The 13740-nt window shown below is 49.2% G+C and overlaps 1 protein-coding gene across 2 annotated transcripts in view; it reads left to right on the plus strand.

Moving 5' to 3' along the window:
- The window catches only part of SLC13A1 (solute carrier family 13 member 1), a 90485-nt gene that overhangs the window by 19366 nt on the left and 57379 nt on the right, over positions 1-13740 (plus strand). For both annotated transcript variants that reach the window (XM_033958733.1, XM_033958732.1), the window contains exon 3: positions 11536-11672. In XM_033958733.1, coding sequence (XP_033814624.1) covers positions 11536-11672 — 137 coding nt within the window. The remainder of the gene's footprint in view (positions 1-11535; positions 11673-13740) is intronic.

Genomic DNA, 13740 nt, shown 5'->3' on the forward strand with positions numbered 1-13740 from the left:
TTAAGTGAGTCAGTTAGTCCCAAATCCTAATTGTCTTGCTTCTAATTGTTACTTTGATCCACATTGGCTTGACCTTTTTTTTTTTTTAACTGCTTCTTCTGCCTACAGTCTACCAGCCATTCTAAATTTCTGTGCTGGTTTGGATATACTGGACCATCAAGTTTTTATATTTCCAGCCTCCTAAAGCATTCTGGGATCATTTCCAGTTCTACTGGCGATCCCTATTGAGTTTTGCAGTCTGATTCCCTTTTTCTCCTTCTCGGTGTCTTTCAATTCATTAATGTTCACCTTCATGCCATTTTCTTTGGTGTTCTCATCTTTGCATTTCAAGAGGGCTATCATCTTTATGCAGGCACTCTTAAATCTTTCCCTTTCCTTCCAATTTTATCTCTGCTGTCGGTGAGCAAATAACACTATAGCAATTTTCGCAAACTGGATGTGCTTAATACAAGTAAATTACTTTCTTCCCCTCACATTGCACTCTTCTTTATTTCTTCAGTTTTAAATGACACTATCACCTTTTCTCTTTCTGTTGAAATCTGGGAACGATGTTGGATTTTAACTTATTGTTTAATTCACTTTTCTTATGAGGATAAGTAAGTATCTGTTCCTTTCTCTGACTCATTGGCTCTCAAATCTAATTCTGTTAACTCCCAACAAATCTGGCTGGAAACAGCTCCTGACCGGCTAAATAGCACATAGGTGGCTATCCTGCGATTTTCAGCTGGACGTAGATGACTATTTCCCGCTGAATATCTAGCTTAGTGGATTGGCCAGTGACTGGCTATGTTGTGTGAGACAACTTGTCACCACCAGTGCCGGTGCCCGAAGATCCTCCCTCTTCTGGCGCGGCTGGGCGGTGCGTCGGAGATCCTCCTTCTTCTGGGCTGGGCTGGACTGGCTTTGAGCATTTGCGCATGCTCAAAGCCTTCTGGTCTCGCTCTCTCCGAGATTGAGAGCGAGACCAGAAGGCTTTGAGCATGTGCAAATGCTCAAAGCCAGTCCAGGCCAGCCCAGCCCAGAAAAAGGAGGATCTCCAACGCACCGCCCAGCCCAGGCCGCGCCAGAAGAGGGAGGATCTTCGGGCACCGGCACTGGTGCCAAGTCGGGTAAAGGGTGTCATTGACTGCTCGGGGGAGGGGGGGGAAGTAGGATCGCGGTGGAGGGGGGGCAATGCGAGCGGGGGGGGATGCCGGATCGCTGGGGGGGATGCCAGATCGCCGGGGTGGGGTGGGGGGCGCTCGTACAGCGAGGCAAGCTCAGTTTACGAGGCACCAAGTTTGCGAATGTTTTGCTCGTCTTGCAAAACACTCGCAAACTGGTGCACTCGGAAACCGAGGTACCACTGTATATCATTATTTTCTGATTAGAGATCCTCTGTGTTCATCCCATGCTTTTTGAACTCTGTCACCGTTTTCCAAGCATTACTCTTCAGTCTACCACCCCTCAACCTCAGATTATGCCCTCTAGTTTTACCATTTTCCTTTCTCTGGAAAAGATTTTGTTCTACGTTAATACCCTTCAAGTATTTGAACGTCTGAATCATATCTCCCCTGTCCCTCCTTTCCTCTAGGGTATACATATTCAGGGCTTCTAGTCTCTCCTCATACATCTTTTGGCGCAAACCTCCTACCATTTATGTCGCCTTTCTCTGGACCACATCAAGTCTTCTTATGTCCTTTGCCAGATACAGTCTCCAAAATTAAACACAATACTCCAAGTGGGACCTCACCAATGACCTGTACAGGGACATCAACACCTTCTTTCTTCTACTGGCTACGCCTCTTTCTATATAGCCTAGCATCTTTCTGGCAACAGCCACCGCCTTGTCACACTGTTTCTTTGTCTTTAGATCTTCAGACATTTTCACCCCAAGGTCCCTCTCTCCATCCATGCATATATCAGCCTCTCACCTCCCAGCACATCCTTCCAATTTCTAATCCCCAAATGCATTACTCTGCACTTCTTTGCATTGAATTTTAGTTGCCAGATATTAGATAATTCCTCTAACTTTTGCAGATCCTTTTTCATATTTTCCACTCCCTCTTCGGTGTCTACTCTGTTACAAATCTTGGTATCATCCACAAAGAGGCAAACCTTTCCTTCTAACCCTTCAGCAATGCTACTCACAAACAAATTGAACAGGATCGGCCCCAGCACCGATCCTTGAGGGACTCCACTACTCACCTTTCCTTCCTCTGAGCGAATGCCATTAACCACCACCCTCTGGCATCGGTCCTTCAACCAGTTTCTAATCCAGTTCACCACTTTGGGTCCTAACTTCAGCCCATTAAGTTTGTTCAAGAGTTTCCTATGAGGAACCGTGTCAAAGGCTTTGTTGAAATCTAAGTAAATTACATCTAGCATATGTCCTTGGTCCAATTCTCTGGTCACCCAATCAAAAAATTCAATCAGATTCATTTGGCACGATTTACCTTTAGTAAAACCATGTTGCCTCGGATCCTGTAACCCATTGGATTCTAGGAATTTCACTATCCTTTCTTTCAGCAACGCTTCCATTATTTTTCCAATAACTGAAGTGAGGCTTATCAGTCTGTAGTTTCCCTCTTCATCTCTGCGACCACTTTTATGAATTGGCACCACATCCACTTTTCTCCAATCCCCAGGAACCACCCCCAATCTCCAGAGACTTGTTTAACAAATCTTTAATAGGATCTGCCAGAACCTCTCTGAGCTCCCTCAATATTCTGGGATGGATCCCATCCGGTCCCATCGCTTTGTCCACTTTTAATTTTTCAAGTTGTTCATAAACACTTTTCTTCCGTGAACAGTGCGGTATCTACTCCATTCTCGTGTGTATCTTTGCCAGACAATCTCGGTCCTTCTCTAGGATTTTCTTCCGTGAACACAGAAGTATTTGTTTAGCATGTTTACTTTTTCGACATCACTCTCCACATATCGGTTCCTAGCATGTCTTAGTCTCACAATTCCATTTTTCATGTTCCTCCTTTCACTAATATATCTTAAAAAATTTTTGTCTCCTTTTTTTACATTTTTAGTCATTTGCTCTTCGGCTTGCGCTTTGCCAGTCGTATCTCTCTCTTGGCTTCTTTCAGTTTTACCTGGTAGCCCTCTCTGTATACCTCTAACAGCGGAAGCTGGAATGGCCCGCTTTCTTAATCATCCTGCCCGACAAACCCTTAAACAAATCCCCAAGAAGACACGTAAACTTGCGTGGTGAAACCTGGCCGCAGCCCTGTTTATTGCAAATTAACATATTTAAATAACATTTAAATATTATAAATAACATTACAAACAACCTTAAATAACAGTTTATCTAGAAAAACCTTCACAATGGTATCACCATTGTGACCCAGATCCCGAGCTACTGACACAGATGTAAATGGCCCCCGACCCTGCCATCTAAGCAAGGGTCCGAGGGGTGGCATGTCCCCACATGCCCCATTGTCCAAGGTCATCCGACCAACCAGGCACGGCTCCCAACCGGCCCACCGCTCATCCCCATGATGAGACCAGCCGCCAGTAGCTCGGGATACCGCCACAAGCCTGTGACCCGTTACAGGCTCACCCCCAATAAACAGAGCTGCGACTAAGAGTCCAACGCACGCTCGCAGCAGGTAGCAAAGACGTCAAGTAAGAGGTCCCACCCAATATCCGAAAGATGCACCTGATCCTGGAAAAACAAACCCGAACAACAAACATCCACCCAGGAATGTCTAATCCGAACCCCGCCCCGAGCTTCCACCCACCAACCAATCTGCCTATTCACTTTAATGAGTCACCGAGTCCATAGTCGAGACACCAACCGCTTCGGCCGCGGAATAATGTCCGACCAGACGAGCTGTGCACCCGAAATCAACCACCCGAAATCAACCCTGGATCACCCCCAGATCACCGATCACCATAACAATCAAATGTGTCCCACTAAGCGCATCCACATCGTTGCCTCCAAGGCGGAAAAGCAATAGATCGGGACACCGAGCTCGATGCCGCAGATCCTCCAGTAGGGGGAGGAGCTGGTGCCAACGCATCCCCCGCTGGCCCCACCAGGAGACATAGACTCCGCGATGATGGAGACCCAAGTGCTGACCACCCGGTCGAATCACGGCGCGCTCCCCGGCCCCATGGACAAAGGAGTGCCCAACGATCCAAACAGACAGGACACGTCGCACCGCACCCGAAAAGCAAAACTCAGTAGTCAAGCCAACGTCCTCAGAACTCAAAAGGTTAGTAACAAGAAGCCATGCAGTGCACCCGCCCACACATCCCCGAAAAGCAAACACCTATACCCAGAACTCAACCGCCCGCCAAACCGCCCTATCTCAGGAGCACCCATTAACCCAATCCACCAGGCTGAGCATTCACTTGCGGGGCAGTAATCGGGCGGATGTAGCCACGATAAGCACCTGAAGACCATCTGCCCAAGCTTTGAATGGCCCCATCGGGAACACCAGCCTCAAAAGCACTAGTGGAAGCTCCGATGCGAAAAGAGTGTGTGCCGAAGCGCGCCGGCTCTGCACCACACCGTCCCCGAGCCCGACTGTCAGAAATTGGTATCGAGTGAGACGGACACCATCCGCATGCAGTAACGAGGTCAAGACGGAGCTAGGTCGAATCGCCATATAGGCTTCCAGCGACTGGACCGGGCATGAAGCACAGCCCACCCCTCGGCGCAGGACCAAAGTGCGCCCCCTGCCCAGCTAATCCGACCTAGACCGGGCAATGAACAAACGCACCGCATCCCCAGATACGCGTACCTGACTAAACAAGAGACCTCGCAAACCCAGGGTGTCCGCCGGGTGGACCAGCAACACACCCACCCGCAGCGCCCCGAAGAAAGCCAAGGAAAAGGCCACCCTAAACAAACAAGCCTCAAAACTAGAACTTGCTACCACAGGCAATACTGCTATGAGAGGAGACAATAAGGCATGTGTGATGGGCAGCCGGGCATCCAGCAGCCGCGGAGCCACCCGATCCCAGGCCACCAACATCCTGCGAGGCAAAAACCCAGACGTTGGGCAGGACCACCCGAAGGCCCTACAAAAGTAAGCAAAGCCTTCCAGGAGACCCGCTGCCGCACTCCGGGAATAACCCTCCTGTTGAGATCCCGCTAAGAATTCCGCTAACAAGACCTCCGAGACCGGATCGGGGACCCAACCCCGCGTATGCAGAAATCGACCGTCACGAAACCTCGATTGTATCGAATCCACGTGGCTGGTGCTACCGATCGCTGCAACAAGCTCCAGATCTGTTCACCAACCAGCCCCATAAATGTTCCGGCATCGGCGAACCCCTCCTCCTTCGCTGAAGGCGCCAACTGGCGAAAATGCAAAATTGAAAGCGAGAAAGTGTATCAGCAAGCCTGTTCTGGACCCCAGGTACATGACGAGCCCGGATATACAAATTAAGGCGCAAACAGCGCAATACCAGCTCCCGCATTACCCTATTCACCTGGAAACATTTTAGCAGCCTGCCTATTCACTACCTCGACCGCCCCCATGTTGTCATACCAGAAAACCACACGCCGGTTCCGCAACTTTTCTGGCCACCACTCACACGCGACTAACAAGGGGAGAAGCTCCCACAGGGTCACATTACGAGTAAAACTTGCCTTCCGCCAACTCTCAGGCCACGCAGCCGCGCACCATTCCCCTTGACAATAGAGTCCGAAGCCTACACCCCCGCCGCGTCCGATTGCAGCTCCAGATCCACGCTGGAGGTATCCAGGAACTGAATGGAAGCGATCCATTGAAGCAGCTGAAATCTGTACAAAGTGTCTGCGATCCCGAACGCCAGACGTCGCCGCCGCTAAACGATGGGAAAAAGCCCGTCCCATAGGCAGAACCCGACAGGCAAAGTTAAGGGACCCCAACAAAGACTGCACAACTCGCAGAGTAGATTTATGGGTACCCCGTACCATAGAAATTAAGGTTAACAGCTGTCACACCTTACCGAGAGGCAGCCGCGTCACCATCGCAACCGTATCAATCTCGATCCCCAAGAAGGTGAGGCTAGAAGTGGGCCCATCCGATTTATCGGCAGACAACGGCACGCCGAATTCGGCAGCCATCGCCACGAAGGTAGATTTCAGGAGCCCGCAATCATCCGATCTCGCCCCCCCTACGAACAGAAAATCATCTAGATAATGAACAACCGAGTCTCTCCCCGCTCGGCGAACAGTAACCCAGTGTAGAAAAGAGCTGAACAACTCAAAACACGCAGGAGTTGGAACAACCCATCGACAAACAGCGGTCAAAATAAAAGGCAACCTCAAACCGAAAGCCCAGCAACGGATAGGAGGACGAATGTACCGGCAACAACCGAAAGGCCGGCTCAATGTCCACCTTCGCCAGCAAGGCACCGCAGCCCGCGATTCTCACCAGACGCAAAGCACTGTCGAAGGATGCGTAGCGAACCGAACAGAGATCACGAGGAATACCGTCATTCACCGAACGACCTACGGGCCTGGACAAGTTATGAATCATGCGGAAGTTCCCAGGTTCCTTCTTAGGAATAATTGCCAGAGGGGACAACACCATCACCGGGAACGGACGATCCAGAAAGGGGCCCGCAACCCGCACAAGAGCAAGTTCCTCACGCCACTTACGCCGCACCTCCCCCTGCAATATAGAAACCGAAGAAGCATTGGAAGCCTGCACGGTAGACAAGGGAAGAGAACAGGGAATAACAAAACCAATGCTAAATCCCCTCGCCAACATTGCAGCTGACTGCCAAAGTCTCATGGCACCCACACGGACCGGAGTGGGCAACCCCCGCACCCCGCCTCACTTGGCTGGAGCAAGGGGGGCCCCAGCTCCATTTTTGGGGCACTTGAGAGCCGAGCGTCCCTGGTTACACAAGGAGCAGGCATGACGGAAGCTACAGTCCATAAAGGAACAGGAGGATTTGTTGAACTACCAGCAGAGACCAGGACCCCCCCTCCCGGCCCCCCGGTGGGACGAAAGGAACGACCCCCCCAGCAACCGGAAACCCCGACTTACCCGCGACACTCAGGCCAGACCCCCAGGTCTAGCCATATGGGTGAGCCATAGAGTAATGTCCTGAGTACCCCAAGACATGTGCCCGTTCTCCTCCATCTTGTCACGGAACGCTTCATCGGAGATGAGCCAGGCCCAACCCCCGAACCGCTGATAACCATCGATAATGGAATCCGCGTATGCCAACAGCAGGCCAGAGTCCTGGGGACGCTCCCGTCCCCAAACACTGGCTAAACGTAAAAACACTCGTGACCAATTCACTATATGGCGGGACACCATACCCACTTTAGGCTTCCCCCCCTCCTTCTTACTCTTCTTCTTTCGACCACGCACCCGGCCCTCCAAAAGCCGAAAGACGTCTACACACGAACGTTTCCTAATCTTGCGGCGAAGAGACCGCGGAACCTTCTCCCATAACTCCGACAGCGCCACAAGAGCCGGGGCTCCACGATCAGCCCCTTCCTGCACTGATCTCTCACCCGTCCCCCGCCGAGGTGACCCCGAGGAAGACGACGACGAAGAGGAAGAAGAGGTTAAAGAAGACGAAGAGGAAGAAGTAGAATCCCTACCCCGTCGACCTTTCCTACCTTTTCCCTTACCCTTCTTCCGCCTACCCTTACCAATAACCCCAGCCGCTAAGGCCATGTTACCCATTGTCGAGACTCCTGCCGGTCTGTCTCCTCCACCTGCCGCTCCAGGAGTGGCGCCCTCCGCAGCTACCACCGTAGCAGGACTCCGACGAGCCACTCGAGCGTGCTCCTCGACTCCCGTCTGCAGGGCAGCATCTTGTCCTTCGACACACACGCCAGATGCAGAAGTCCCAGCGACATACTCTCGTCCAGCAGCAGGAACCTGGGGGAACAAATCAAGACAGGGGCCAGCAACCTGCACAGGAGAAGGATAAGTTAACCCTGAGGGCCAAGCCCCCACCCTCTGGTCACCTACCCCCGCAAACCCCCAAGAGTCACGACCAACGGAAACGCCCAACCCCCACGGCTGCGGCAGGACAGCACCAGGGAATGAAGGCGGGACCCCAGACCATTGATTAGTACCCCAAGGAGTCCCTCAGAGACCCGCCGCCCACAGCGCCCACCAGCTGGCCGCGCTTCCCGGCAACCCGGGACCCGACCCGTACGTGGAGGGGCGCACAGGGATCCCTCCCCCAACCCCCGCGCTCGCTAGAGGAGAAGACAGCGTCCCAACTTGCTGTTCAAATACCCGCCCTGCACAGACCCCACTGACACCAGGAGAGTCAACTGCAAGCAACCCAGCAGCAGGCACCTCCCCCGCAGTAGAGGACCCCACAGCCCTACCCGGAGCAGTTTCCGAAGGCCCTGCACCGCCAGACTGAGACGAGCTACAACTCCTCCCCCGGCCTCCCTGCAACCTGAGTCTGCCCCTGCGGGTCGACCCCGTGCTGACACCCGCGGCCAGCACTTCCCCTCCTACCTCCAGCGTGAGCGCAGTTCGTGCAGCCGAACGCGATTACCTAGGAGGCAAACTCTACCCCCCCTCGCAGCTGCACTCACCGGCTCCGACTAAGCTTCGTCGAACGAATCGCCGGCAAGTAGGGAGGTAAGCAGGACCAAGGCCACCCGAACAGGCCACGTGGCAAGCCGCAAACACGCCGAACCCTGCCGCACGACCAAAGTTGTCTCGGAGGACCGGAAACCGTTAAGGTCCTCCGAGACCCTCCTTTAAATACACCTCCCCCCCCCCCACCCCCCCCCCCCACGGCCGCGACACCGACCTATCAGAGGCCAATCCCTCGGCTGGAAGGCCTCTACCCACCCGATTTAATCTTTCCTTACCTAACCCCTCCCTTTTCCAAAAGCCTACCCGACGGACGGCCCCGCGGGCCTCCCAGCTCCGCGTTAGAGCCGTCCTTCGAGACTAGCTCTCGGACTATTTATTCTTGAGGTTTTTTTTAATATTTTACAAACACCAACTCTTTTGCCTTTATTTTCTTTGCCAATAGTTTAGAGAGCCATATCGGTTTCCTTTTTCTCTTGTGTTTATTTATTTTCTTCACATAAAGGTCAGTAGCCATTTTTATTATTCCTTTCAGCATAGAGAAGCTGAACTGGAAGAGAACTGTGAAGTTTTACTGGTTCTAGACAACTTGTGAAAAATAATGTTGCTGGCATTTGCCTCCCACCCAATGTGACATCCTTATTATAGCCTTGTGACCAAGGAATTTTACATTTCATGATGATTAAGTACAAAGACTGTTTTCTAAATTGCACGCTTGATGCAATTAACAGAAGCATAAGTTTTCAAAATTTTCTCAAGGAGGTCGGTGTAAAGGATTCAATTTATGCCCTTGCCAAGCCTGGAAAGATGTAACAAAACCAGCATTAACAATTGCTCGGCATAAATTTTGGCCATCAACAATGTTCAATGCAAATGAACCTGTCGAGGAATACTGTGAAGGCTTCCAATTCAGTAATGAAACGCTGATGATATCAAACCTGATTGCTTATGCCAGAAGTCTATCATCTGAAAATGTCAATAAGTTAGAGGCAGCTGATATTAAGGAAGTGCTGAATATTGACAAAGATGCACATGTTTTGCATTCCTTCAGTGATGGTGAGATTGCTGAAACGGTGTTAAAGAAACGCATGAGGATAGTAATGATGAGGAAGATCTTGTGAACACTGGAGAAAAAAATCCCTAAGGATGATATGGTGAAAATGTGTGACCAGTTAATTGCTGGCATGGAACAACCAGCAAAGTTGGGGCAGTCTCCATCCAGGGCAATACACTTAATCCAGTAATTTTCCACTTTTTTCAATCCGTTGGAAAAATATGGACAAAAAAAAAGTTAAAAATCGCTGCTCAAAGGAGATTGCCCCAAGTTTGTTGGTTGGGCTGAGAACTGTCAGCAGCCCCTTGTATCAGGGAGCATGAGATTATGGCAGTCTACTCAATCAAAAAGAGACAACTGAAATAGAAACCTTTGTGAATTAGACAGATAACAATGGAAGAAGTCTTTAAAAAGACTGCCACTGTTCTTGCACCATCATCATATAGCCGATTGCATGCATGCTAGATGATGTTTTTTTTATGAATCTCTGTCCCAACTTAGAGCTCTCAGTATATGTTTCCAAATAGTTTCACTCTAAGTAAAGTCCTTTAATTATAACTCTTCAATTTTTCTTTTTTATACTATATTTCATCTTATCATCAACTAGAGACCTCAGAAACACCACTCCTCCGCCTCATACATTCAGTCTTTTTGCGGGGAGACTTATGTGTTAAATCCCCAAAGGTCAAGGTTGAGAATTCCATGAATGTATTCTAACTATTCCCAACCAGATTTTTTTTAATTTTTATATTTCATCTATATTATTTATTTCTTATTCTTATTATTTATCTTTGTAGTAGTTAGTCTTTACTGCGTGTTGGTAGACTATGTGGCTAGACCCAACATGTTTCGCTATGGCTTCGTCAAGAATCCACCCATGACCGCTGTCCTCCAATGCATTTACGAGAGTCGGATGACAGCGGTCATGGGCAGATTCTTGCCGAAGCCATAGCGAAACATGTCGGGTCCAGCCGCTTAGTCTACCAACACGCAGTAAAGACTAACTACTACAAAGATAAGTAATAAGAATAAGAAATAAATAATATAGAAGAAATATAAAAAAAATCTGGTTGGGAATAGTTAGAATACATTCATGGAATTCTCAACCTTGACCTATGAGGATTTAACACATAAGTCTCCCCGCAAAAAGACTGAATGTATGGGGCGGAGGAGTGGCGTTTCTGAGGTCTCTAGTTGATGATAAGATGAAAGATAGTATAAATAAGAAAAATTGAAGAGTTATAATAAAAGGACTGTACTTAGAGTGAAACTATTTGGATGCATGTTAGATGATTTTGGCCATGCATGCATGTTAGATGTTTTGACTATGAAAGACTATGGGTCTTCCAATCAAAACATGCAAATGCCCAAAAAGCACGGAAGGTCATGGGGGGCATGGAAGGAGCAGGAGAGCAGCGAGGAGAATGCGGGGCACGCCACCGCCCCGGGCGCCTCTTACCTTCGCAACACCACTATGTGAATTATTACTAAAAATCATATTTTTCAAATAGAGAAAGGGGGTGTTAAGAAATGATTGGTCCTGGGTCTCATATATGCTAGGTACGCCACTGCTTCAGTATATCACACAAAGATTCACAAACTTTTGGGGCTTGGCTAGAGTTCAGGCAGAATTCAACTTTCTACTTGTAGCTGTTGAGTCTAACCTTGGCCCTTTAGTTCCTTCTATACCTTCAGACACCTTAGGGCAGGCTTGTCTAGCCTATGGCTCACAGGCCAGAATCTGGCTCACCAAGTGCCTTCTCTTAGTCTGCAGAAGATCAGCAATTTTGGGAGGGAAACAGAGATTCTTTCCATTGGATCTGTGCTTCCCCATCATGACTCATCCATCCATAAGCTTGGGCTGCATGGTATTGGTAGTTTGGTTTGGTCTTGCGATTTCAAGTCTCAGTAGATTTCAATAATAATAATAATAATAATAATTTTATGATGTTAATGTCTTAATTCCAGGTTGCAAGTACTTATTTCAAAGATTTCCACCTATTGTTAACCGGCGTGATTTGTTTGGCAACCTCCATAGAAAAATGGAACCTGCACAAGAGAATAGCCTTAAAGATGGTGATGCTGGTAGGGGTCAACCCAGCGTGGTAAGTATAAGATACGACCTTCAAAGTTATGTCAGTGGTTGAAGATCTTTGTGATGGGTGATTTTGAAATAAATTAAACCTCAAATTCTATAAATGGCGCCTAAAGTTGGGTGCATAAATGTGTATCCATTTATAGGGTAGGGTTAGGTGCATAGCATAATGAGCTAATTGCCGTTAAATTGACCTTAACAAGCACTAATTAGCATTAATTTGCAGTTACATGTGTAACTGACTTATGCAGGGGTGGGGGCACCCAGGTTGCAGGGAAAAATGGGGGGGGGGGCATTCAAACAGTGGGGAAAAGTTTGAGGTGCACGGCGCAGCAATGCCAGGTGCCACTACCCTGGGTGCCAACCTCTCTCGCTACACCACTGGGTGCATCATGGGCATTAGCTAAGCACTGGTGGGAAGCCGGCATAGAGAAAATCAGTAGACAAAGAGTGAGGCAAGGACAACGATTGCACAGAAAAACCACGAAGACCGCTGACCAAAAGTCTATCCAATTTATTGAGAGCTCAGTAAGGGACCTTGAGAAAGACCTGACATGAGACTGTCACAAAATCTAAATAAAAATTACATAGAAGACATGGGTGCTTAACCTAAATTTGGTTATGGGCTTATAAAAGGTTGTTTTATTCTATATATATGTTATTTTATATATATGTAAATTAACTTATTTTTAATTGTTAACTACACCTATGTTTTATCTGTAATTTTCATTTACCGTATTTTCACGCATATAACGTGCGCGTTATACATGATTTTACAAACCGTGCATAACCGTGCGCGTTATACGTGTGAGCGCATTTTACAACTTTTTTTTTTCAATCCGATCGGCATCCCCCCTGCGAACCGGCATCCTCCCCCCCGCTCACGTCACCCCCTCTCCCCCACGATCCTACATCCCCCCCAGCACCGCAAAACATCTTTTACCCGATTGGGCACCGGCACCAGCACCAATGCACAGGACGTGCCAGTGCCAGTGCCCGAAGATCCTCCCTCGTTGGTTTGGGCTGGGCTGGGCTGGGCTGGGTGGTGCGGGAGAGATCCTCCTTCTTCCTGCGCCGGGCTGGACTAGGCTTTGAGCGAGACCAGAAGGCTTTGAGCATGCGCAAATGCTCAAAGCCTAGTCCAGCCCGGTGCAGGAAGAAGGAGGATCTCTCTCGCACCGCACCACCCAGCCCAGCCCAGCCCAGCCCAGCCTAAACCAACGAGGGAGGATCTTCGGGCACTGGCACTGGCACATCCTGTGCATTGGTGCTGGTGCCGGTGCCCAATAGGGTAAAAGATGTTTTGCGGTGCTGGGGGTATGTAGGATCACGGGGGAGGGGGGGTGATGTGAGCGGGGGGGAGGATGCCGGTTCGCAGGGGGGATGCCAATCGGATTGAAAAAAAAAAGTTGTAAAATGCGGGTAAGCGAGCGGGGGGGGGGGGGAGGATGCCGGTTCGGAGTAGGCGGGAGGAGGTTTTAGCATGCGTGGTATACGCGTGTGCGCGCTATATTAAATTTTTTTAACATAAATTTGTGTTCTCCGCGCGCTATACCCATGTGCGCGTTTTACACGGGTGCGCGGTATATGGGTGAAAATACGGTAGATTTTGTGTCAAAACACGATTCTATGTCAGGTCTTTCTCAAGGTGCCTTACTGAGCTCTCAATAAATTGGATAGACTTCTGGTTAGCGGTCTTCGTGGTTTTTCTATAAGACCATGGTCCTCACCCCACTCATGGGCCTTCCCAGGATTTAGGTGCAGAGGTATAGAATACTTTCCATGTCTAACTGGCAGTAGATAGGCGCAACAATTTGTACTAGCCTTTGGCAGGCATAAACGCTCGTGCCTAAAGTTAGGCATGAAAATGATTTAACCACCATCCTCCTTTTATAAAACCACACAAGAGGTTTTTAGCGCCAGTTGGCACGCTGAATGCTTTGCGTTGCTCCAACACTCATAGAACTCTATGACTGTCGGAGCAGCACAGAGCGTTCAGTGTGCCGGCCGGTGCTAAAAGCCTCTTGCGCATTTTGTAAAAGGGGGGGTTAATCTGGTATTTTATTTAAAAATGTTCC

The sequence above is a fragment of the Geotrypetes seraphini genome, chromosome 9, assembly GCF_902459505.1.
Source record: "Geotrypetes seraphini chromosome 9, aGeoSer1.1, whole genome shotgun sequence".
NCBI lineage: Eukaryota > Metazoa > Chordata > Amphibia > Gymnophiona > Dermophiidae > Geotrypetes > Geotrypetes seraphini.